General features: G+C 45.9%; 2 protein-coding genes across 3 annotated transcripts in view; one reads left to right on the forward strand and one right to left on the reverse strand.

Moving 5' to 3' along the window:
• Positions 1-21574, reverse strand: part of LOC8052654 (cell division cycle protein 27 homolog) — a 40282-nt gene extending 18708 nt beyond the window's left edge. Inside the window, exons 1-10 of the mRNA XM_029988892.4 lie at positions 21372-21574; positions 19326-19401; positions 17152-17479; positions 16433-16491; positions 16233-16363; positions 13794-14065; positions 7838-7979; positions 6518-6615; positions 3783-4114; positions 1414-1586 (exon numbers count right to left, since the gene is read on the reverse strand). Coding sequence (XP_029844752.3) covers positions 1414-1586; positions 3783-4114; positions 6518-6615; positions 7838-7979; positions 13794-14065; positions 16233-16363; positions 16433-16491; positions 17152-17479; positions 19326-19401; positions 21372-21395 — 1635 coding nt within the window. The 5' untranslated portion in view covers positions 21396-21574. The remainder of the gene's footprint in view (positions 1-1413; positions 1587-3782; positions 4115-6517; positions 6616-7837; positions 7980-13793; positions 14066-16232; positions 16364-16432; positions 16492-17151; positions 17480-19325; positions 19402-21371) is intronic.
• Positions 21575-21957: 383 nt separating this feature from the next.
• The window catches only part of LOC8039454 (probable imidazolonepropionase), a 22112-nt gene continuing 19116 nt past the window's right edge, over positions 21958-24953 (forward strand). The window contains exon 1 of one of the 2 annotated variants that reach the window (XM_042288858.1): positions 21958-22173. In XM_042288858.1, coding sequence (XP_042144792.1) covers positions 22022-22173 — 152 coding nt within the window. In that variant the 5' untranslated portion in view covers positions 21958-22021. The remainder of the gene's footprint in view (positions 22174-24953) is intronic. The other variant, XM_042288859.1, reaches the window with a different exon arrangement.

Raw genomic sequence — 24953 nt, forward strand, 5'->3', positions numbered from 1 at the left:
TTTCAGTATACTGAACGCTAACAATTTTCCTTAATGGGCCCTTTGGCAGAGACCAGTACGGCGCCAACCTTTTCCCTGTGCTTCGTGTATCTTTCGTAGGAAGGATTTGGCTCACGTTTCAAGGAGCACCCTGTATATTGCAGCCAACGGACCTCTTTCCAGAGCCATTTATGTAGAGAGTTTGGTCATTAAGTGGTAAGAATAGGGCAAAAATAAGGGCACGCCATTGGCCGAAATTGTTACAATGACCTTGGGCACAATGATTGACAGCTCTTGTGATTAACCACTAGCCACAAATATTCCCCTAACAGAGGGAAGGAGCTTAACAAATGCTTTCGAACCACGCTTTCTAGGTAAGCTAAGGATGTATTCGAGTGTTTCATTTCGGCACGTTAGAGCTGAAATTTGCGATTCTGCGTAACTGAAAGGGCAATGCATGTGACGTTGTCGTCACAGCAACATCCAAAACGCACAGAATATTTTTTTGTATTGCAGTTGTGGCCCCAGTTGCTGCCACGGCAATGACAAAGTGAACGGTAAAAACTGCGGATTCGGCTCATGGAAGCTTTGACCCTAATCCCGCGCAAGCATCCCGCATGCGCAGTTTTGCGTAATGTTTCAGCAAATTTTTCTCGTCAATGTTCCCTTTTCTGGCTCAGTAATTGCACTCGGCACCTTGAAAGTCCCCTTTTCCACCAGCCTCTTACAATTATACATTCATGTACTTTCAGCCTCCATCCAGAAACAAAAAAATACATACGCTGCACTACACGAGTCCTTTAAGGTCATCCCAGCACATTCTTACTTCGCAAGTTCATCACGGGGGAATGTATGGCGCTGGCAGCACCACTGCTTTCGCCGCTCCACCCCGGCCAACCGGCTCCTCCCACTGACCAAACTCTCTCTATATATGGCTCTGCCTTTTTCGAGTACAGAGCACTGTCTGGGGGGTTCTACGCAAACCACAAAGGAAGGGCAACTCAACGAGCCTCCGCCAGTCTAACACATTGACATTGTGCCGCTGTGCTAACAATGTTGGTCGTGCCCTCCGGAAATGGCGACAGCGGGAAGAAAGAGTCGGGGAAGAGGGTGTATGCATGTGTGGAGAGTTACTGGAAAAAGGTCCATTATAACGGCTCTTTGCACCCTCAGATGACCTCTGTGTTTTGCCATCATTTCTTCTTATTCGTAACATCCAAAAACCTTTAATGAATGCCAGACATCTCAGAATATGGAATTCAACAGCAGTAAAGCCGCGGACGCAGAATTGGAAATAGAAGAGGGAACCTGCAGAAAGCCCCCCTCATCAAGAACAAAATCAAGAAACATAAAACCCCAGCTGTACCGATCTACAATGAAAACTTCGTCGAAACTTTCCAGTGTCCCACCTAAAATCAAAGCTGTGCCACCCACCTTGTCGTACTCGCCCAGCTCGAAGTAGGCACGTCCCAGCGCGGCCAGCACCCAACCCGTGCTGTACTGGTGGGGAGGCAGGTCCTGGAGCGTCTCGATGGCCTGCTTGACCCGGTACTGTCCCAGATAGAGCTGGGCCCGTCCCAGGTCCTGGAGCAGCTCCATCAACCCCTCTGTCAAGGACACGGAGCGAGGTAAAAATAATATCAGCTAGGGCGCCCGAGAAAATCCGTGGTGGCTTTTCTGATAAGAACAAGGTCGGTCTGGTGAACAATAAGACTTCGGAATTAATGGGAACACTGCATAGAGCCATGGCAATTAGGCGGGCTTTTGATGTATACAGTGCAGTCCACTTATAATAATACCACATATGACAGTGTACTGCTTATGATGATCATTTTCTAGAGTTTCTAGACTAGAAACGCTCAGTTTCTAGTCCAGATACAATGATAATCGGTTATCAGGTGGTCTTATTATCTTTATAAGTGGATAGCAATTAAAGTCTTTGGCAAAATTAACTGGCCCAGACTAGTGCTAACCAAAAGAGGTAAAATGCTGAAGGAGGTGCCTCCGGCATGCTAAGCAGTGAAACCGACTGCCACGTTGCGACGATAGAAAATGTGGCGGTCCATTCAAACCCCTTTCTTAAAAGGCAAGCATACCCGGGGCGCCCCGCATGGCCATTGTGCTGCCCCGGCCGGAACACCGCTGGGGCAGCTCACGTTGTTACACCCTGTACACTTTTCCACCGATAAATCTTAAATAGGCTTTGGCCCACATCTGCATATGAGCTATGCAAGTAGGATGCCTTTTGCTTCTTGGTGCACCCTATGTAATTAACTTTACTGAGCAGAAAAAAAAAGGGGTAAGGAGTCAAAGACAAATTTCATTTACCCTCAGACATACACCTTACGAGATACATGGGTTACACTGACGTCACATCACATACTTTTGACCACCATGTAAGAGGAGAGGGAAGTTGCTTTTGTAAGAATTTCGAGTGACAATTTAATCTTCTATAATCTTCTGGGAGGAGAATAGCAACGTCTGTGCAAATCCGGGAGGCACAAAAGAGGATCCTGATAAAAAGGGAGCTCCCTCTGCCCTGGTGGTCATTGGGGCGCTCTTTGGATGACGTCACGTGCAACCCACGTATAGGTAGCACAAACAGGACGACCCAAAAGGGATAATTCTTTCCTTTCTTGTTTTGTTATTAGACAGAACTGTTAGAAAAAAAAAAGTAAGAAGTTTAGAAAAAAGAAAAAGGAATATGAGTAGCTTTACGATTGCTGAATGTGGTGTCTATTCGGAGCTTCAGTCAGCCGCAGTAAACAAAAGAATATTGTGGTCACTTCAAGTGGTAAGTTAGAATCAACGTTACTAAAACACTCAGTTAGGAAACTTGCCCATGAGGCCCGGACCTCTCTCACCCACCGAGACCAAACTGAATACAACAACAGCGCTGCCTTTCAGCGACGAGTCAAAACATGAAAGTTGATTTATATAGTTAGGGCGAAATGGCACTGCAAGATGGTGCCACCGGCCCTTGCACGACTCGACCTAAACCCATATGTGCAGCCATGCAGATCCCGGAGTGGCCGCTGTGGGGGAAATGGTGGCGTCGCAATCGCCTTTAGTTTGTTTCTCGAGCATGAATCAGAGCCACTTTTTCAAAGCAGGCTCTAGGCAGTTTAAAAACTGGGGTGTTCTAGTGACGTTGGTTAGAACAAGCCACAGATCACTGAAAAAAACTTTCAGCCTTTCCACTCTGGTGAAGAAGGAAGACAAGCGAAGCTGTACTATGGTAAGACGACGTCAAGGATGACGCCTAGAGGATGACATCTAGGACGACGTCTAGAACGATGTCTAGGACGACCTCAAGGACGACTAAGACGACCTCAGGAACGCCGCCTAAAGGACGATGCCTAGGATGACCTCAAAGACGGCCTCAGGGATGACGTCTAGGATGACCTCAAGGATGACATCTAGGAAGACCTCAAGGAAAACATCTAGGACGACCTCATTGGGGACTACTAGGACGACCCCAAGGACGACCTCAAGGAAGATTTCAAGAACAACCTCAAAGACGACCTCAAGGACAAATTCTACGACGATGCCTAGAAAAATTCAGCCTTTCCACTCTGGAGAAAACCAAAGTGGAAAGGCTGGAAAGGTTGCCGCCATCTATGAGTGACGACGGCAACTGGACAACCAGCAAGTTGGTTGTCTGGTTGCCGCCATCGCTCATAAATGGCGGTAGCTGTCCAGAGTTTTGTGTCTACATTTATTTCGTGATGAACACGAAACCGGGGAAACTAGCCCTTAACAGCTCCACTGTAAAAACTCCAAAACCCGAAGTCTTTACGCACCGGCGGACGCCCTCTGCATGGAGAGCACAGTCTGCGCCAGCGACACGGCGGGCGGTGGTTCCATCTTGTTGAGCTCGTTGAACTCGCTCTCCCCCACCACCCCGCCCGACGCCACAACCCCCACCGGGGTAACGCTGGCGGGCGTGTTGGGCGGGCCGGAGCCCCTGAGCGTGCCCCTCGATGGCTTGGTCTTCTTCGAGGAAGGGGACTTTGCCGCAAGGCCCCTCAAGGCCTTGGGGGAAGAGCTGCCCTTGTTGTTCTCCTTGACGGAATTGGAGCTGCTGAAGAGGCGCGAGCTCCGCCGCACACTGCTCAGGCCGCTGGAGGGGAAGCTAGGAAGAAGACGGGCAGGAAAAAGACACACGAGGCCAGGTTCACGAAACGAATGTACGACAAGACACGTGCGTACGAGGAAACCTGAGAACAAATGCGTGTTTACAAAGGAAAACGATTGTGACTTTTGCACACTGTATTTGCTGGTCTGTAAGTTGCACCCTCGTATGAGTCGCACTTCCCTGTAAACAGCCATATTCAAGAAAGTTGGTAAGTCACGCCTTCGTACGAGGCATATCAGTGCAATAGGTGCAGCGAAACTGCATCGATGAACTCGCGTGCGCCTATAACGATTGCGACATACGCTCAAGTGGGAGCCCATTTCAATATTCACGCCAAAGAACAGAATGAGAAATGTGACCTTTGTGGCAAATCTACGCAAAATTTGTAGCTTAAGAACGGGATTCTCAAGCTTGTTGACGAGGAACTGCTTCCGGTCCTGGCATGGATGCAGTAATCGGTGCAGGAGCCTACAGACCTTGTTAACAATGGTGCACACAATAGGGAATCTTTGGCTCATAGTTATGCCTACATAGGTGGCTCACATCTGCCCAAATGGGACATACACCTAAAAAACACTTCGAGGGCAGGGATGGTCGGGAAATCGGGGAGCAATCCAGTTTGAGAATCTACAGCTTACAATATGTGCAACTTAGAAACATCTTGGCTAAACCGTCGTAGCCAAGATTTTCATGAACCTGGCTTAAGGTTCTTAGGAACTACAGTATAGACCACTTACAACGTAACCGCTTATAGTGCAGGACCGGGTATAAAGCGGTTTTATTAAACCACCGGTTCGCCTCCCATAGAACTCAATGTAATTACATACCGCTTAAAATGCAGGCGCGCGAAGGGAAATACCGGTTATAGTGCGGTTTCTGGCACAGCCCGCCGACCGCGCCGACGACCGGAGCAGCGAGCACGCTTCCCTGTGCGACACTAGATAACGGCGCGAGCCGCAACTTGCCGCAAACGGCACTCGCGGGGCAAGGAGGTTGCTCGGAGAAGCGAAGAGAGAGGCTTCATTTGCCATAGCGACGGAAGGACGCACGCACGTGTCGTTCATGTGCGTGCGTCCCTCCGCTGCGTTGGAAACAAACAACCGAAACGACAGACCAATCGCAGGTCGAGAAGTGTTCGCGCGCATTGCATGCCAATCGCGGGCCGACGGCTTCTGTCCGCAAACATGGCGTCGGTTGTGGCGTTCATCTCATCGTTCCGCGTAAAAACGCTATCCTTGACAGTGAATTTTCGTTGTGTGTCGCTATGATAACCCATCACGTACTAGAAGGGAAGATCCATCTACTCGTGCGGCGATGTGGCGGCGCTCTCAAGACGGCAGAAACGCCCGTGTCGTCGTGTTTGTTTACTTCGGCTAAAGTGGTGCTTTCTAAGCATTTGTGTTTTCGAACATCGCCCGGATTTCTTATTTGGAGCATTTCATGCCTGTGCTGAAGTTCAAGGTATTTTTCTGGCGCGTACCGTATGAAGGATGCGAACTTTCACGCGTTTTCATCTCCGGAGAAAAGTGATTAGGGTTAGCAATCCTGAACGCTCGCAACGTCCGTCCGCAACCCGCGACGCCGTTAAAAGGCTGCGCCAGGCAAAAGCTGCTGATTTCTTTCAAAATGTGTGACACACTTGAGACAGAACTGTACTAGTCTGGTGAAATAAAGACTTTTCTCAAACTAAGCTTTATTTTTCATCTAACATAAAATAAACTCTTTTACAAAGGTAGGTTGTCTCATGGCATGTATTTTGGCCTGAAAAATTGATGTTTTGGTTATAACGCGGTACCGCTTATAGTGCGGATTTTCGCGACTCCCGCGACATACGTTATATGCGGTCTACACTGTAGAAAGAAACTACCCGAAATGCTTTGAGCAGTGGCAGACATTTTGCTAGGAAAGTAAGCTTCCTCGGCGGCCTGAAGATGGCATGCTTCAACAAAGCATGAGCTAAAAATCTCAAAGTAGAAGCTCATGTTTTAGCAAGAGGCACAAGTTTCTTTGGCTCCTTAACAAAACATCAGCTTGGAGTTTCATCATAGTGGATGGCTATGTTTAGCAAAGAAACTTAGCTTATCGACAAGCTAGGGACATTGTATGAATTTGATGGGGTGGGCAATGTTTCAGTAACTCCTAAACCACAAACCTTTCGCAAGAAAAACGGGGTACCCGATATTTCAAGGGGTGAGCACCGGTTTAGGATCTTGGGGTATAGGTGCTTCGTGGAACCCTGAAGAAACCCTGCAAAACTATACCCACATGTTGCAAACTCCAAAACGATTACGGCACTGAGGAAACCTTCTACGTTTCTTGCTAAGGCTACACGCGGCTACACCAGAATTGAACCAGGCGGGAGAAAGATCGAGAAATGCTGTCGAGGTGACAAAGCCTCACCCGGCAGTGGGGGGTGTCTGCAGTAGGTTGTTGTTGCTCGACTGGCTGAAGATCTGCACCTTTGCTGTGTTCAAGCCTTGAGGTTTCCTCGAGAGGCTCTGAAAGTCGCAGCAGCAGCAAAATCACACCCCTTTCGGTTCCAGAATTGTTGTCAATCACGGCCGAACCGGCCAGGCTACTTGCGTAAGGGTTCCGCAACATTTATTTCACTTTCTTCGAGGACACAGAAATCTCATAGGCTTGACAAGAAACCGCATACCAGAAAATTAAAGAGGGTGTACAACGTACTGTCAGGCCCGAAAAGAATAAAACCGGCATGTTGTGGCGTTACTCGCATAAGTTTCATTCACTGTTCCCACAGATGTCTGCTACGTTAACACATGGTTCAGCATTAGTTTTGTATGTCCTGCATTTGTCGTTTTAAACTTTTACCGCAGGCGGGCCCATGCTTTAATAAATGGCGTATTTCAGTTTACTTTTTAAGCAGCAGCCAGTACACCCAAAACTTGCTTATGGGCACGGAAAGAACCAGTTATTATTAAAGTACAATTATTTATTACCTATCTATTAAAGGGAATGAAAACATTTCTGTAGTCTGGTTAGCAAAAGTCTTCCATAGGAAAGCCAGTTTTTCAGCGGTCGTCACCACATCAATATCTCCGCTACAAAACATGCTTCACTAGACTTTGTAAAAGTTCATTTGTACTTTGTAAAAGTTAGATCGAGAAAAAGGTACCCGGTTTTTTGTGGCCCACATAAATAAGCTATGCACCGCAGAAAGCTGAAACGCCATCAGAATATATTCCAGCAGTGGGCATAGGATGGGAAAGCTTGAGAACAGGACTTGCACCTCATAAAAAGATAAAAGTGAAAAACAACATTTTTCTTTGAGCCGACGTCCAGCTAAGCCCCATTTTATCAAAACAACAGGTGACAATCTGGGTGCCTGTGGCATTTGTTACGGTGAAACAAACTTGTTGGGAAGAAAGAAAACAATGTCTTGCTTGCTCGAAAGTTAGTTTTACTATAATGAATGCCACAAACACCCACAATGCCATATTTTTACGAAATTAGGCTCAGGTAGACATTATCTCGTAGAAAAATGCCATTTTTCGCTTTTATCTTTTGAGCCACGTAATGCCTTGTTCCAAAACTTTTGCGTACCATCCCCACCACTAGCGTCATGTTTCGGCCGAGTTTTAGCTTTCTGCAACGTTTACTTGCACGGGCCGAAAAACCGGGTTTCAATTTCTCGATTGATCCCGGAACGTTCCAACAGAGAAGAGCGGAGGACAGCTTGTTTCGGAGGCCTCGACTAACCTTCTTGATGGGAGGACAGGGCTCCTTGACGATAGACTCGAGGATGTTCTGAGAGGTAGGCGTCACGTAGGCCAGCATACCGGTGAAGCTTCCAGCGGCCGGCGTGCCCAGACTAGACGTCGTCAGCGGAAGCACCCCAAACCTGAGACAACGCGACACACAAGAAAACATGTGGGCAAAGAAACACCAGTAGCTATGCAGGCAGAATTTATAGCTGCAATTAATGCTGGTCAATTAGTATTCGAGCAACACCTTGTTCACACATAGGTCGCAGTGCTGATCTTGGCGCCGATGCAATGCCAACCTTACGCCAGACGATTGCCGTATCGGCGCTAGCACAAAGCCGATGTATCAGCGCCAACGCCGCCTGTCTCGAATGCGAGACCTGGGCCCGTTTGCTCGAAGTGCTAACCAGGCTAAAGTAGGTCGCAGTGCCTAGGAGAGGGATTTTGAAATCACGTGACTGGCTCGGTAGGGATGCGGGGAAACATTGCGGTGCGCGGGGAAGTGAGCGCCACTCGGTTTGGAACTATTATGTCGTTGTAGCTGCAGTATCGGGCGCGTTAGGCAGCAGTGAATAGTGCAGGAGGCTTTCAATTTTCCTTACCTCACTTCAATCGCAAAGCATGAGCAATGACCTTGCCGCATTTTTTAGATAGTCTTGATTCTGGCCATTCCTAAGCCTAAATTAATGCGATAATTGTCGGCATGGCAACGTCTTTGGAAAGTGGATTGTCTTGACTCAATCGGCCGGGTATTGTAGCACACAAAAGCGGACAGCGTCCCAATAGACCTCTTTCTAAATTTCTCAAGCACCGAGGTGCATGCTACGAGTGTAGCTACACGCGTTGCACGTCCTGGCGTCTGCAGTAGTAATTCTTCTAAAGCAAAGTCTAAAACAAATTTTGTCTTGCACGCACATTCGTCAAAGCCTTATTATAGTTATTTACTTCAAATCTTTTATAAGAGGAAGGCCAGCGCGCGCGGACCGTAGAATTACACTTCCAGCGTTCTCCTCGATGCTTGGGTAATTTAATAGGTCTATTTTCACTGGAGCCGAATTACAGGTTTTTCAATTTATGATGGTGTTATATACAGTTCTTACATGCTGGGCAACCGTGCTGCTGGTGTACCACCCGCCTTTTACTGTTCACTTCTTCCTTGTCGTTTCTAGTACTGAACATCGTCAACCTCTTTGGAACTTGGAAAGAAATTTCAACGAGGCTTTTGTGTGCTATCAATAGCCGGCCGATTGAGTCAAAGCAATCCACTTTCCAAAGACGCCGTGCCGACAATTATCGCATGGGATGGCCAGAATCAGAAGACTATCTAAAAATGCAGCGAGGTCATTGCTCATGCATTGCAATTTAAGTGAGGTAAGGCAAAGCGAAAGCCTTCTGCACCATTCATTGCTGACTAACACGCCCGATATTGCAGCTACGACGACATATTAGTTCCAAAGCGAGCGGTGCTCACTCACCGGGGCACCGCCATGTTTCCCCGCATCCCTACCGAGCCCAGTCACGTGATATCAAAATCCCTCTCCTAGGTACTGCGGCTAACTTTAGCCATGGTTAGCGCTTCGAGCAAACGGGCCCAGGTGAGGACGTGTCGTGGCGCTTGGGATCACGGCAAGCCGTTCGCGTCAAGCACAAAGCTGTAAGGTCGCACAAATCAATTATTCAACTCGATTTTGCCGCCGTCGTCCCCACAGTAAATTGCTTTCGCATTTCAGGTTTCAGGTTTTATTGTGCGTAGATCAAAGGTAAATACATAAGAAATATTACAGAAGGAGGTCCCATAGTCAGAGACTGGAAAGGGACCTCCTGTTAATGGTAGCAATAATAATAAAACAAATTTACAGCAGTCAGAATAGAAAATAAATTATGACATGAATAAGTGAAACACAGAACTAATTGCAGTGATATAAAATGAACAAAATAACAGTAAGTTAAACACTCATAATAATTATAAACTTATAAATAAAATAACACTGAATAAACAGAGCAAGGTTATAACAGTTGGAATTGCAAATCAATTTTGAGAATAAGTGAAATGCAGTACTAATTACAATAATATGAGAGACAAAACGGCAATTATCAAAAAGAGAGATACACAATGACGTCATGACAGCAATGTATGACTAAAAGGACTGAAGAAATATGCGAAGTTTCTGCTTAAACACGTGAATTGATGGTGATTGCTTGATGACTAAAGGTAATGAATTCCACACAGCCGTGGCTGAGAAGTTGGTGGTAAATTTACCATAGTTAGTCCTAGGCTTAGGCAATTACAAGTTATGATGAAATGCGAATCGAGTTATCTTATGCTGTGGAAACTGATTATCGTTAAGAAGTGTTAGAGCGAGTTTGCCGTTCACGAAATTATACACAAGTAACCCGAGGGTATGTTTATTTAAATTGCTAACAGATAAAATATTAAAAGCGCGGAAAAACCAAGAAATATCAGATGAAAAGTGACTAAAGGTGATGATACGAAATGCTTGATTTTGGACGTGCTGCAATGGAGACAAATGTGTGCGATAAGTATTTCCCCACGAAGATATGCAGTAGTTAAGATGACTATGTATAAATGCGTAGTAGAGGGAAATGAGCGTATCGATGTGGAAAAAGGCGCATACTTTGATTAATGCTCTTATGCCGAATGCTGCTTTTCTAGTTAAGGAGTTAATATGCCTGTGGAATTTTACATGAGTGTCTAATTCAACCCCAAGAAATACAACGTGGCTTGCAGCCGTCAATACATTAGAGTTTAAGTGAACCGATGGAAGCCCTGGAACGATTTTGTTGGTTGATGTGAAAAATACAAAAGTAGATTTAGAAGCGTTAATGTTCAGTATATTACGCCGACACCAGTCAGCAACATTGGCAGCGTCAGCGTTAATTTTGAGAAACAATGAGTCAAGGCTGTTATCGGAAGTAAAGATGGTAGTATCGTCAGCGTATAGTAAACAGTCAGAAAAATTAATGCACTGAGGAAGGTCGTTAATATATATTAGGAACAACAGAGGTCCAAGAATGGAGCCCTGGGGGACGCCAATATTAATAGTTCTAAAGTGGGAAAGGCACCAGAAATATAGACGACCTGTTGTCTGTCCTGTAAATAGTTGCTAATTAATGCTAGTGTGGGACCAGTTATACCAATAGCGTCTAGTTTTGCAAAACGTATATTATGGTTAATTGAATCAAAAGCTTTAGAAAGGTCAATAAATAAAGCACCAGCAAATTTACCGCAGTCTATGGCTCTTTTAATATCATCACTTAAGGAAATTAGTGCCAGGTCAGTTGAAAAACCAGCCCTAAAACCAAACTGACGGGGCGACAGGACGTTAAATTTTGAGAGGTAGCATGTGAGACGTATAACAACTAGTTTTTCAATAATTTTGCTAAAGAACGAAAGAATTGCAATCGGACGATAGTTAGTTACAAGGCGCTTATCACTCTTCCTAAAAACAGGTATTAGCTTAGCTACTTTCAATACGCTAGGAAAAACGCCAGTTTTAAATACGAGATTTATAATGTAGGAAAGAACGTCACAGATTAAATGAGCTATTAGTTTAATATGAAAAGAATAAAAGTTGTCAAGACCAGCACTTGTTATTTTTAGGTTATGGATGACAGTGCGGACTTCAACAGGAGATACGGGAAAAAGAAAGAAGCTATGAGGTAAGCGCTGATAATGGTGGTCGTGAGGAATAAAAGGCTGAGGATGATCAGTGAAAAATGAGTCGCTAAAAGCGTTCGCAATGTCAGATGGGTTATTGTAGGTAACGTTGCCAAATTGAACAGAATTTATGGGGGCAGTCGTGGTCGTCCTGTTCAAAAACGAGTTTAGTATTTTCCATTGCTTTTTGACGTCGTTACCAGCACGGTGAACTTCATTCTCGTAAAACGTTCGTTTAGCATCTTTAAGCAGCCTAGCTAGTGTATTACTATAATTTCGAAAACGAATCTTTAGCGGTAAGTTAAAGGGTTGTCTTTTAGTCTTTTTATATAGGTTATCTTTTTTTCGCAGGCACCTCAGCAGACTAAATGTCATCCAAGGGCTGTAAGGAGTCGACGTATTCTTTTTACATGTGGTTATTGAAGAAGAAGCAGCCAGAGCCCTGGTAATAATGGCACAGAGCTCGTCAAAGGCAACCTCAGGATGAGTGACGTTAGTTACTGCTGACCAATCAGAGTTAGATATAAGCTCAACAAACAATGAAGTGTTCACTTTCTTCCTTGTTAGGCATACGTAGTTCTCATGGGAAACAAAATTCAATCGCACAAACACAGGGTAATGATCTGTGATAGAAACTTCGATAACGCCAGCGTCCGGAGATGTTAATAGATTAGACAGTGCGTGGTCAATTAGTGACGCCTGTCCGCTGGCAGTGCACCTAGTTGGAGTGGTTATGAGACATTCGTAACCGTTGCCATTTAGACAGTTAATGTATTCATTATAACAAGAAGTGTTAGTATCGATTAGGTTAATATTAATGTCTCCCAAGATGATGACGTTTTTGCGTTCGATTGATAGTCTATGGAGCACTTCGCTAAGCGCTAAGCAAAATTCACTAGTGGAGGATGATGGTGAGCGATAAATGCATCCAACAATAATGTTTTTTCCGTGTTGCGAAAAGAATGATTCATGGAATTCTGCCCAGACAGATTCACAGCTAGGCAGGTTAAGCGTTAGGTCATGTCGACGATGATAATGAAAACCAGAAGAGATAAATATAGCAGCCCCACCATGACTACTTCCAGCGCGATGGCAATATTCGGCTGAGTAAGAAGGAAAATCGTACAAGTTTTTATCGGACATACTCAGCCAAGTTTCGGTAAGGCAAATAATAAAGAACCGATGCCCAACAGAAGATAAAAAGTTAGTAATGTCATCGGTGTGCTTGCGCAAGCTGCGCGCGTTAAAATGAATCAGCGATCTGCAAGGTGAAGAAAAGTAATGTTCTAGTTCAGAAGGTGAGACGAGCGATGCCATTATGAAAGCTTAAGAATAATTCAGGTGAAAATCGAAAGGTCTGAATCGGACGCTATGCGATGCAGCTGTCGATCGTACAGACAGGTTGTAAGGTTTAAGGATAGAGTAAAATATATTTCATCTTCCTACAAGCAAAAGCGTTAAAGCGGCACTGACAGGGTATTTATGCTCGACGATGTTTTTAGTTGCACATGAAATATGGAAGCCCAACTACCCAGAACGAAATTTGCAGCTTGAAATCCGGCTTCTTTCTGTCCGAAAACCACCGGTCGAGAACGGGCTGGTTTGTGTCGCGCTCGCTCTCTTTTCTTTCGTGGCCACGGGCCATTTTCTAAGGTTTAGATTAGAAACAACCACCAAATTTAATCGAAATCACTGAATGCACACACTCAATATTAAAAATGGGAAAAAATATGAAACCCCATTTTTGCGGCTCCTAAAAAGCTGCAAATACGTTCATTGAAAAGAAAAAGTTGCACACAAAACCGAAAGCATTCTGTTCCTTCGCCGCATCATTCTCAACATGGCTTGAACCTCCACCTTTTCTTTGGCATCGATGGACCGAAAATAACTCGTAAAAAAATAACTATGCAGTGTCAACAAATGGAACTTTTTGGGAATAGTCAATAGATGATTACCGACGTAGATGAGGCACCTTTTAAATCGACTATCTTTTTTTTCTGGGTAGTGTACCTCCTTAAAAGGGTCACTAGGAGGTTTTCACTGGATGCCACATTGGAGGGCGATGTTTAGAGTGCACACTCGGGACGAGCTCACACTAACAGGTTGCCAAGACCGGCAATCTTCACAGTGCGGAATGCACATGGCAAAGGAACCGTAAAAGCTCGCCTTCGGCACGCGCTCCGCATGCAGTCACGGCCACCAAAAAATGCTCCCTACAGCACACTCTCCATTACGAAACCTTCAAATGGATAGAGAGGCCCCGCCCACTCACGAAGCTGACAGGGGACTGAGTGCCGTAACGCCTCCGAAGACGCTCCGCACTCCCTTGATCGACGACAGGTGCTGCTTGGCCGGGGCCTTGACCCCGGTCAGGAGGGGTTCGCAACCCAGGTCGGGGGTCGCCGGGAGGGGGCTGCAGTCCCCCTGGGGCGTCAGGAACCCTGACCGGACCACCAGAAGGGGCGCCTGCACCGCGGGTGAAGCGTCGCAGGGCAGCGGCAGCACGGACAGCTTCGACTGGCCCATCCCCTGGCTGGCCACCATCTGTCGGTCACAAATTCAGCGTCGCAGTTGGTGGGACGAATACGTCCAGAAACAACGAAAACGGTAAAACGTGGAAAAACAAGCGTCGCGTGGACCGTTCCCAAAATACACAGCGCTTCTCGTCGTCTCTTTTAACGTGCTACGGCAATCTGACGTCGGGCACGTTAAGGTAAGGGGACTCTGAACCTAGGGAAAAAATTTTTTTCTACCAGCTAGGACAGCTAGGACAGCTAGGTCAGCTAGGGAAAAACTTTTTTTGCCTAATAATTTATGTTACAATACACATTTTTCAATTTGCGAACGAAACCGAAACTGCACCCCTGCGGGATGATGAAAACAGCGTTTACAGAGATCTAGTGTGCGCTCTGAGGTCCAGCGAACTTGGAGCACGAGCTAGTTGTGTACAAACACTATCATCATCATCCCACAGAAGTAGTACAATTTCAGTTTTGCCCGCAAATCAAAAAATTTGTACTGTAACAAGAATATACTGAAAAAGATTAATTCTTTTTCAATAAAATTTTTTGGAAGACATGCCTGTCTTAACCAGGTAGAAAAAAACTCCTTTTTTTCCTACGTTTAGTGCCCTTTTAAGGTGCACTCCTAAATAGGAGCAGTTCAAGTTTGATCGGCAGTTCGCGGTTCCAAAACGCAAAAGAAAGCGGGACGATGGCAAGATGGGGGGGGGGGGGGGGGGGGGGGGGGGTATGTATCGGCTTTGCGACCTGTTCCGTCCGTTTTCTTTGCATTCTGATCTCGCGTAATGGAGAAGGAGCCACTCCCAGGACAAACGGCGAGTACGTCGGAACGGCCCCACAATCCCCTGCGCCGTGCGGTGGGATTTCCAGGAAAGCTGCATTCGCGCTCGACCTCGATAAGAGGGGAGTTAAGACAAGAGCTGAACGAGGCAAACCGTAAGCACCAACGTCCGTGGTCCCGAGAGAAAGAACGAGAAAAGGAGTGACAAGAAAAGCGGAGAAAGAAAGCAGACGACAGGTTGGGCGTGTTCGTCTTGTAGTGATGATTCGAAGTAGTTCAAGTGTTCAACAATCCCATCTATTTCCGTGCAATGCGTGACGCCGTTTTTTTTTGTTTTTTTTTTGCAAAAACGTCAGCTAGAAATACTTTGGATGGACTTTGCAAGTGACGTTTTCATGCTTCTTTGTGCACTATATCGAGCGTCGCCGGCAATACGGTCCGATTGGGGCCACCGACATCCTTGTCTACACCCCACCGTTCCAAGGCGGCCGAAATGCAAGGGACCTTTCCCCCTTCTAGACTATTATACTCACTCTACAATCAACACGGTGTAGAGTCGCTGACAAGGCGAGAAAGGCGGGGCGTCTCTTTTGAACATCCGGCCTCCGAGACACACTCACCGCCTTCCGCCGCGCTTCGCCTGCGTGTGCGTGCTCAAGGTGCACGAGACGACCAAGCGCTATTGAAAGTGGGAAGCTTACGCCGGGGCAAGACAACTGAAACACTTCCCTGCCCTCCCCACTCTGTCGGCAACTACAGCCGCGCCGTAAAATTTGGACAAAAAAATTTTGTTTCGGTTTAAAGCCGTGTACGAGGGGAACATTTCTTATCCTGCAGCAGCCATTACGAATATTTAAAGGCCGACGACCAGAGCCGAGATTCTGCAAGGCAGAACATCCTCCTCACCATGGGGGAGGAGGAGGAAACAGGTAACGGTAGACACGGTAGAAGGGGGAGAGGAGGGAGCGCGGGAAAAGTGGAAAGAGCGAACGGGTAGTCTGTCTTTAAGAAAATTTCAACGGCGCAGCTAGACCATACTGAGGTCGAGCATCAATTCTCCAACTACATTATGCCCCCAAAGACGAAAGCTTAAATAGTTAATTCAAACTTTTTATTTAACTGGCTGACTAATTAATCCATTTCACCTTTTTTTAGTGGCCACTGCAACCGGCAAATCGGCACCGGGGCTAAAACAACCCCAATGCAAGTTCCCCCATTTAAAAAAAAAAAAATCTTGACTGGACTAAAAAAAACATTCTGCACGAATTTTCTTCTCTAAACTGCCGTGTAACGTCAGATACTTTGATTCCAGACAACAAAGCACCGCAATACGGCGACGTTGTCGCCGGCAGCATGAGGTTGCCATCGGAACCAAAGACAGCACCAAGTGAAGTAAGGAAGGACTTGCCTTGATGTCTTCGGCAACGAAATCCACGTTTGTTTTGTTGACGAAGTTGACGAGGGGGTTGCTCCCTTGGCACAGGTTGAAGTTGTCTAAGGAGGAGACACTGAAGATCTCCGCGGGGTTTGGCGTGTCGCCTGCAAAGAACAACAATGTCACAACGCTCTTTCTTTTTAGGATTTTGGGCAGCAAGAATTGAGACGCACCCAAATTGACGAGCGACTCGTACGAAGACCAGAGAAAGGGATTGAGTTTAAGGCTTCTCCTGAAAAAGAGAAAAAACAAAGTCGGCAACAGCAATAGAAAGCGGGTTGAAAGCACATTTGGAAAGGCTTCAGATGAACGCGGGATTCCGCCGCAAACTGTTTTCGCATACTCAGCACCGAATGCCAAAACTGACAGTTTCTGCTTTACGGAAGACTGCTTTTAAAATTTGCCAGCAGAGCTTATCTAATGGTATTGGATTAGATCCACTGGCTTGTAGTGTCCACTGTCGTCCATCGTAAGATGAAACGGAGTATACCACCTTTGGACCTAAATCGCCACAGAGGTTCCAGGGTTAGGCTTCACTCCGTGTTGTTCAGTGTTCACATTGCAACTTTGGGCTTAAATTGCCAAACAAGTGGCACATTTAGGCTTTACTGGTGGCTCTTCGGTTCAAATGTGGCATCCTTGGCTTAAATCTGGCACTTTGGCTATTGTTTTTCTCTGGCTAGCCAGAGGAAAACCATAAAAAAGTACACTCTGGCACCAACTAAAGTCTCAAAACAAAACTGAATTAAGCACAACTTCGGTCCCCAAGATAGCCGCGCTTGTGCCAAGTTCGGCGTTTTTCCAACGCACCAACCACAAACAAAAAAAGAATTTGGGGGAGCTTTTGACGCTTTTCAAAGAGCAAGTTTCCCAGGTCCTTTTTGCGACGCACCTGAAGGCCTCGACGGCCCGCGTGCTCCGCTCCGTGCGCGAGCACAACTGGCCAACGAGCGCCAATGCGAAGGAGGCCGAGTCGCCGAACGACCCGGCCAGCTCGTCGAGGCCAGCTTTGGCCGAGGTCCGGGACGCAAGGCCCGTGTCGGCGTCCAGCGCCAGCTCAGCCTCCGAAAACTTGCGCAGGTCCAGGCAGCAGCGGGCCAGCAGGAAACGGCTCTGGGGCAAGCGGCAGCCGTGGGACCGCAGCAGGGAGTAAGCCGACACCTTGTTGCCAGCCCGGTAGTGGCACGTCGCCAGCAGGTGTAGGCTCTCATCTGTGTGCACTGCGGGGCGGAAGTTGGTCGACCGCAAACTTCAACGTGGAATATGTCTAAAAAGCGTAGCACTCTTGGCGCTATCATTTCTGCACGTGCAATGTAGCCTCGACGATGTCGTGGCTTCAGGTGACACTGTGACATCATTTGATGCGACGCGACGTTGTAACATCACGTCACAGTCGCGCAACGATGTCGCAGGACACTGCGACAACAAGCGACGCTACAGCGTTACAGAGGGGCTATGAATGCTATGCATTCTGGGCACCTCTCGAATATACCATACAAAGTGTTTATTAAATGCTGTGTTCTCTCACGGTATTGAAGTACCCTTGGTAAAGAGTCGTACCATCCAGGAAATATTATAATATGAAAGTGTTATATATTTTGTGTAAAATTATAAAAGGCATATTTTTGTATGCATTTTTTCGATACATGTATGTGTGTACAGTCAACGGCAAAAGTTTGCGGGGCACGGAAGCGTCAGCCGGAATGACTGATTGTGCCTTCCGACGGCGCGTGGCCACTCTCAAGATTCAAGCTTCAAGAATGTGCTTCCTTTTGTGCTCGAAGTCATGTCTTTTTTGCTCGCTTTTGCCCAACGTACACAAGACAACCGGGACTGGCGCAAGGTGCCGCTATGACAGCCATCATGCCGCGCGTCTGCCTCGGCCGCCGTGATGGGTGACAGAGTTCGCGTATGCTAAAGATAACATTTCGCGGCACCTTGCGCTAGTCTCTGTTATCTCGTAGTGTTGAACGAAAGCGAGCAAAAAAAAGCATGACCTCGAACAAGAAAGGGAGCGTGTGCGCAAAACGTGAGTCTTGAGAGTGGCAACGCGCCGAGAGAAGGCGCAGCCAGTTTCTTCAACTGGTGCTCCATTGCCCCGCAAACTTTTTCTCCCAACTACACATGCATGTACACGTTCCTCTTGCCAGTGCCACTGCAACCTCGTAATAGGGGGCGCTAGAACTCAGCAAAGCTGCAATCCTCCAGCTTTTTTTCATTTTTCAGTGCCCTTGTCACAAATGTATTGTTTGTGCCAAAAAATAAACTGCGAGTCAGTTTTCAGTGACGGCAAGTTGGCAAAAACGGAAAACGCAAATGTGAGACGCAAAAGGAAAACGTTGGGAATCTAAGCCACAAAGCAACTCGGGCTACGAGCGATGCTCTGCAGACTCCTCGAGGAAGACCCCGCCTAAAATCCGAACCCTATGCTTTTGCTCCGTAGGCCGAAATCATGGCGCCTCGAACGGATCTCCGATTGGTGCGATTATTGAGTCATAAAAAGGGACCCTTCGATTTCCGCCCAACGATGTCGCAAAAGCATTGTGTTTTTGCAGGCCACGATCCTGGCCGTGTCGCAGCAGCGGCGGTAGATGTGGCAGACAAATACACGGCCAAAATGGCAAACAATCTTAACTGCACTAGAATAACATGCAAGAAAACAACAGCAGAAACACACGCGGAAAAAAGAAAAGAGAAACGAAAGATACAAGGTTAGTCTTTACTCGACCTCGAAGTATATTCTTACACAGATCGGGAAAAAGTTTTATGAACTAAAGTGTGCCATTTCAGCGGGTAGGTTATTACAATCTTTGAAATTACAAGGAAAAAAAATGTAATAGTAAATGTAATAGTAGAATAAGTATTATGTGGCAATGGCTCCACAATATAGTGTTTGTGTTGGCTGCGGATACTGGAATGCGTAGAAAATTTGCATGTACTTCTTGCGATTGGTGTTGATAGTGCCGCGAATTATGTGGTAATTTTCTGTCCAAGTCGCTGCAACCTAAACTGAAGCTAAGCTGCCCACTTCAACATCAATAAGTCTATACTGTAAAAAAAACTCACCTTCCGCGTACAGCCGCTCTGCGAGGAATGTGGCATCCGCAAATGCGTAGTGATTCAGGCAGTGCCAAATGGCAGCCTGCAAGACAAGACAGCACTTCTGTCTAGTAGCTGCATAGCACGACAATGAAGCAATTGCAATCAGTGTCTGCTTGTCTCAATCATATGGATGGTCGGTTCAGCTCATACACCAGCATGACAAATCGTTTCCATGCAATGCGAAAGTATGCCTGCATGGGACATAAGAAGTCCATATGATGTTGCCATACGCTGCTGCATCGAATGACAGTGCACCAAATGATGGTTATTTGATCAAATGTGTCAACTAGTGTCCCTGTTATTATCTGCACTTTACTGAAACCTACTGGAGAAACTACAGCTTCTGCCACTGCTATGATTAGACATAAAGGGTGCTCTCTTTACTCGCATAAAATATGGTCAGAGATCATGCCGCCAAAGATAAACAGTTGACCCTGTCTGTTCATCTGCACCATGTTTTGATCAAACCAATTCTACAGGCTCGAATAAAATCACAAAGATGAACCATAATGTGAACACAATACCAGGAACATAATACACATTTTATCATGATAGCACAACGCCCTTATTTTTAAAGCAGTCTCGGTCATCGCGCACAAACAACATTCGCTAAAATGACCACCGCCACTCACTTAAACCTATAGTTTGACCAATAAAAATTGTGGGTGGAGCTTCTTTCAAGAAAATGTCTTTTTGCTAAGATGATGCCCCCCATACAAAAACATTTTGTCCAATTATTTTGAAATGCTTAGTTAGAAATGAGAGGTTGTACAACAAAATACATTGAATGTGAAGTAAGTTTTTGTAAAGCATCTCGAAAAGGTAAACATAAGTTAAAGCAACAGAAGAACAAACTAAGATGTTGTAGAGCACATGATAAAACCCACCGCAGAACAGGACAAAACATTCCACAAGGTTGCCAAACATTCCAAAACATTTCACAAGGTTATAAGACAAACCCCATTGCAAAATAGCACAAAACCCTTACAAATTCAGAACATGACATTAGGCTACGCTGCAAAATACTCGAAGTTTTTGCAAATTTCCATAATTGTAGCAGATAAGATATTTTCATGGTAATAATTACATTCATAGAGCTAAGAAGTTCTCAAGTTAATCAAAACAAAAGGGGAGCCACTTTTTTTTTTTAAACAACCTACTTTGAAAAAAATATGCCGTCATTACAGCATTAATAATCACACCATATTTGACCCTGGCTGACAAATGACATACAAGACATCAACGGTTATGTTTACGTTGCTTACGACACGACTACATTGAAGAGGAAAAACAATTTTGTTCTAACTAAAATTTAATGGAATCTTACAAGCTTTACCCTCATACAAAATTTCATACGATACGACACCCCTGCCCGCCAAGTGAGTACCATTTCCGAATCGCCTCAAGCCCTTGACGTGCTCGCACAGAAACCTCAACGAGCATTCTTATTTTTTTTTTAACACCCGACCACAAACCTTGCACGGCGTCACGCGTTACCTGGAACCTTCCGATTTGTCAGACGCCTAGCGACGAAGCTCCCACCAGGATTTATACTTGAATTTTAAATCAAAGCAAAAAAACAAAATGAACGAACCCTCCGAGCATCAACAATGCGTCTAAGCCTAGTTCATCTCTTTCTAATTAGCTCAAAAAACATTTCAGTAACGTGTCTAGGTCCGAAACAGCACCAAATTAGTGCCACCAATCAAGTTCACCACCGCAGTTTGTAAGATCAGGTGTTTTGTGTCACGAGTGTCATTCGAGAAACAACGCGAGCATGAAACGGCGAAACTCTGCAAGCTCCAAGATGGTTTTTTCGAGGCCCGGCGAAGTCAGACAAAAATTGTCTCCAAACTCGATGCGTAAAGGCGTAAATAGGCCCACAGTTGGCGTGCACTCAACAGTAGGCTATCTACGAGAGAGGAAACAGCAAAAATACATATCGTTCTTTAAACAAACAAAAAAGAAAAGAGGACCACTGTTTGGAGCGTGTAAAACGACGAGCGTTACCTGAACCGGTTCTTGCACTATCATGACTACTTCCTGGCGTAGGTCGATGACTATCCGATGCTGACACTCCAGGAAATTCCTAAATTTCGTGATACACCACGAAAAAACTAAGGTGGAAACGGCTCTTTACTTGTTAACATTAGCATAGCACTAATAGCACTAAACAAACCAGCCAACCGACACTGCGGCCATATTTCACACACAATGTTGACAGACAACCGAGTCGTTTCTAGCCGTAGTGTGCCATTTTGCCCTTTTTCACATTTTATGGCCTGGTTCCGCTTGATTCCCCCAGTTCCGCCCACATACTTCGATTTCTAGTAATGTAATAACTACTAAAACGATTAAAATCAAATTAGTTATGATTAATTTTATATCTATAGGTAAGATATTGTTATATTGCATTGTTTCTTTGCGCCGAGATCCAAATCGAAACTGAACTTCGCTTAGATGCGGGAGAATTTAAAATTTTCAAAATTTAGCGAAACTTCTATGCTTACCATACGCAGGAAGAATCGTCAGTCTTCGTCGTTAGTCCATTGTTACGCTAGAAGAGCGAAGGTCGGCGGCCGACTAATCGCGGGAGTTGTAAATGTCGCTTATCTAGGACTTATACAGGTGGACAGCGTCCCGACAGCCAAAGAACCGTCATGGCAGCAAAATACCGCCTGCTCTTGAAAAATGCGCGTCAAGTCGTGCAAGTCGTGAACAACGGCGAGAAATGCCTCAAGGGAGACTCCATGAAGAAGCTCGCAATCCTAGAAGGAACAGACAGTCATGGGTTCAGTCTGGTCGTGGATCAGTAAGTGCGGTTCATTTGTCTTCGACAAATGTCTTTGTTATTTTATTTTATGTTTGTATGGTGTTAGCACGACCTAGAGGAGGTCGTGATTGTTAAATGCGGTCAGGCATAACATACCCTGGTAGTTAAGGCTCAAAGATGAAAGAGCGTGTTGGTGAAAATACGGGAGTCAAAGAAAGAATAAAAACACTTAAGGACAATGACAGACAGCACAGTTAAAGAACTGTGCTGTCTGTCCTTGTCCTTAAGTGTTTTTATTCTTTCTTTGACTCCCGTAGTTAAGGCTCTGGACAGATAGTTCGAGATGAACCATCGTGAAATGCAAGCCATTCGATCTGTTGGGGAAGTATGTTTTTCTGATACGACAAAACGTTTATTAGATAACAGAAAAGTCCAGCAGCTTTTATGGCACCTGACCTTGAACTTAACCTTCGTCGAAGCTGAAAGGCATATACGGTTACGCGGCCTTATAAATGCGTAATATTAAATTATCAGCGAAAAAGTATTGAGAAATAATAGGCAACAAAATGTAATTCATAATGCGCGCTTTTTTTAATTTTTTTTTTCTGGTTTATCGCTTGTTTGAAAAAAAAAAAAAAAAAACTGAACGTGCATGCGAGCTGTAGTAATTATTATAATGTAACACCCGAGGCTCTGGTGCGGGACAAATTAAGAAACTTTAAAGTCGAAGGAAAAGACACGTGTCGAAGATCGCTCCCCTGAGAGATGCCAGGAACCAAAATAAATACCGCGGTTCATGGGCGTGCTACCTCGCGAAGCGTTCCTTTTAAATTTACCATTACAATTTACAAAAGCTGGCAGAGTTGTTTTTCCTGGCCTGCGTTTATAGACCTTGTACCCGACTACCGGCAAGAATAGTTACTCATCTGCAGTGCACGTGCTGGCGTCTGCAGCAGTTGCGATTCTGAAGCAAAAACCTAAAATAAATTGCACTTTGCAGGTGTGGGTCTTTTATATCTTATTTTATTTATTTTACTTCAAATATTTAGACAGATAACGAGAGCTAGAGTGCCTTCATACACACGCGCGCTTACGAGAGCGTACGTGCAGCGCCAGTGCGCTCCCTGCAGATCTTTCACCGAATTGCCCAAGTAACAAAGAGAATGGTGGCCCGCACACGCTGCACGAGCTCGCTTTGCAGGCGTATAATATTAAAAGTAAATAACTAAATAACCCCAGTCTCAGGTTAATAGGGAGTATTCACTGGCGGCCATAGCTGTGTGCGCGAATGCTGAGCGCGTGCTGGTGGCGAGCTTCCACAGTTCTTCTGCAACGTGCATTCCGCACGATCAAGAGTGCCGGCCTTAGCAGCCTATTGATGTGAGCTCGTTCTGAGCATGCGCTCTGAACAGCACCTACACATATGGCGTCCAGTGAATACTCCCTATAGGGAGTATTCACTGGCGGCCATATCCGTGTGCGCTGCTGCTGAGCGCGTGCTGATGGCGAGCTTCCGCAGTCCTTTTGGAGCGTGCACTTAACACCATGAAGCTTGCCGGTCTTAGCAGGCTATTAATGTGAGCTCGTTTTGAGCATGCGCTCTGAACAGCACCCACACATATGACGTCCAGTGAATACTCCCTGTAGACCTATCTCAGAGCCAGTTTCTTTACGACATCGCTGCCACCATGCATCTCGGGATCTGTAGTCTTTCTGTGCACGCGCAACGACCCTGCTGAAAGTCACGCGAGAGCAGCTCGTGCACTTACGCCTGCCTCCCCAAAACTGCAGTTATGGCGGCGTCACGCATGAGTGGAAAGCTTATACTCTGTTTCATACTTAGTGCGCAACGCTGTCAAAGCTACTGGCGCGAGCGTGGGGCTTGATCTCGTTGCTCATTTGCACGCGTTCTCGCGCAAACAAAACCATAGATGAAGCCACGAGCTCGCGCCAGTAGCTTTGACAGCGTTGCACGCTAAGTATGAAACAGAGTATAGTGATATTGGTCTACGACATGGTTAATATCCACCAGCTCGCCCGCACCCTTGCTATATATTCTAAAATAAGGCGTTGGCAAACGCACGTGTGCTTTTTTCATTTTTTTTCTTTTTTTTTTTTTTACAAGAGCGTTGTAGACGTTATCGCGTGTAGCTACACTCGTAGCATGCCCCTGTATGCTTGGGTATTTTAGCATGCTGCGAAAGGTGACTTTTTTACTGGGTAGTGTAAGTACCTACGTGCGCAGCTGAAACCATCACGCGTGTCGTATCGCCTCTGGTGCCGTACGCGATCAAGAGACAAAGAAACAGCAAAAATAAAAGTAAAAAACGCCTACCTAGCGCAGGTTAAAGCTACCAAGAGAGTGAGAGAGGAGAAAGAGAAAACATTTTTAATACACCAAGTCCGGAGCTACCGGTCACTAAGAGCACAAGCCGGAAAACATCGTTTCATAAATTAAAAAAAAAAAAAAAAGACGTCGCGTTGTTATTACCGGTTTGAAGCCAACAGGTGGTCTGACGTAGTTTATTTGCCGTCACGAATCACCACCCAGAAACACTTGCTCCGTCTCACCTTACGACGGACTGCAGCGGACGCTACGAGCAATCCAAGCCAATCCACCGCTGTGAGCCCGTCACGTATCTACGCGCGGGGCGCGTTGCTGCGCACCCTCTCGAGGGTCACGTGACACTCCCGCTGATTTGGATTGGCTTCGTTGGCTCGCAGCGTCTTCTCCAGTCCATCATAAGGTGAAACAGTGCATATGCACCCTGGGCTGCTGTAGCCTTTCGAAAAGGCATGGGCGCACACTTGATTGATAG

The sequence above is a fragment of the Ixodes scapularis genome, unplaced genomic scaffold (genome assembly GCF_016920785.2).
Source record: "Ixodes scapularis isolate PalLabHiFi unplaced genomic scaffold, ASM1692078v2 PGA_scaffold11__112_contigs__length_91849675, whole genome shotgun sequence".
NCBI classification, from domain to species: Eukaryota; Metazoa; Arthropoda; class Arachnida; order Ixodida; family Ixodidae; genus Ixodes; species Ixodes scapularis.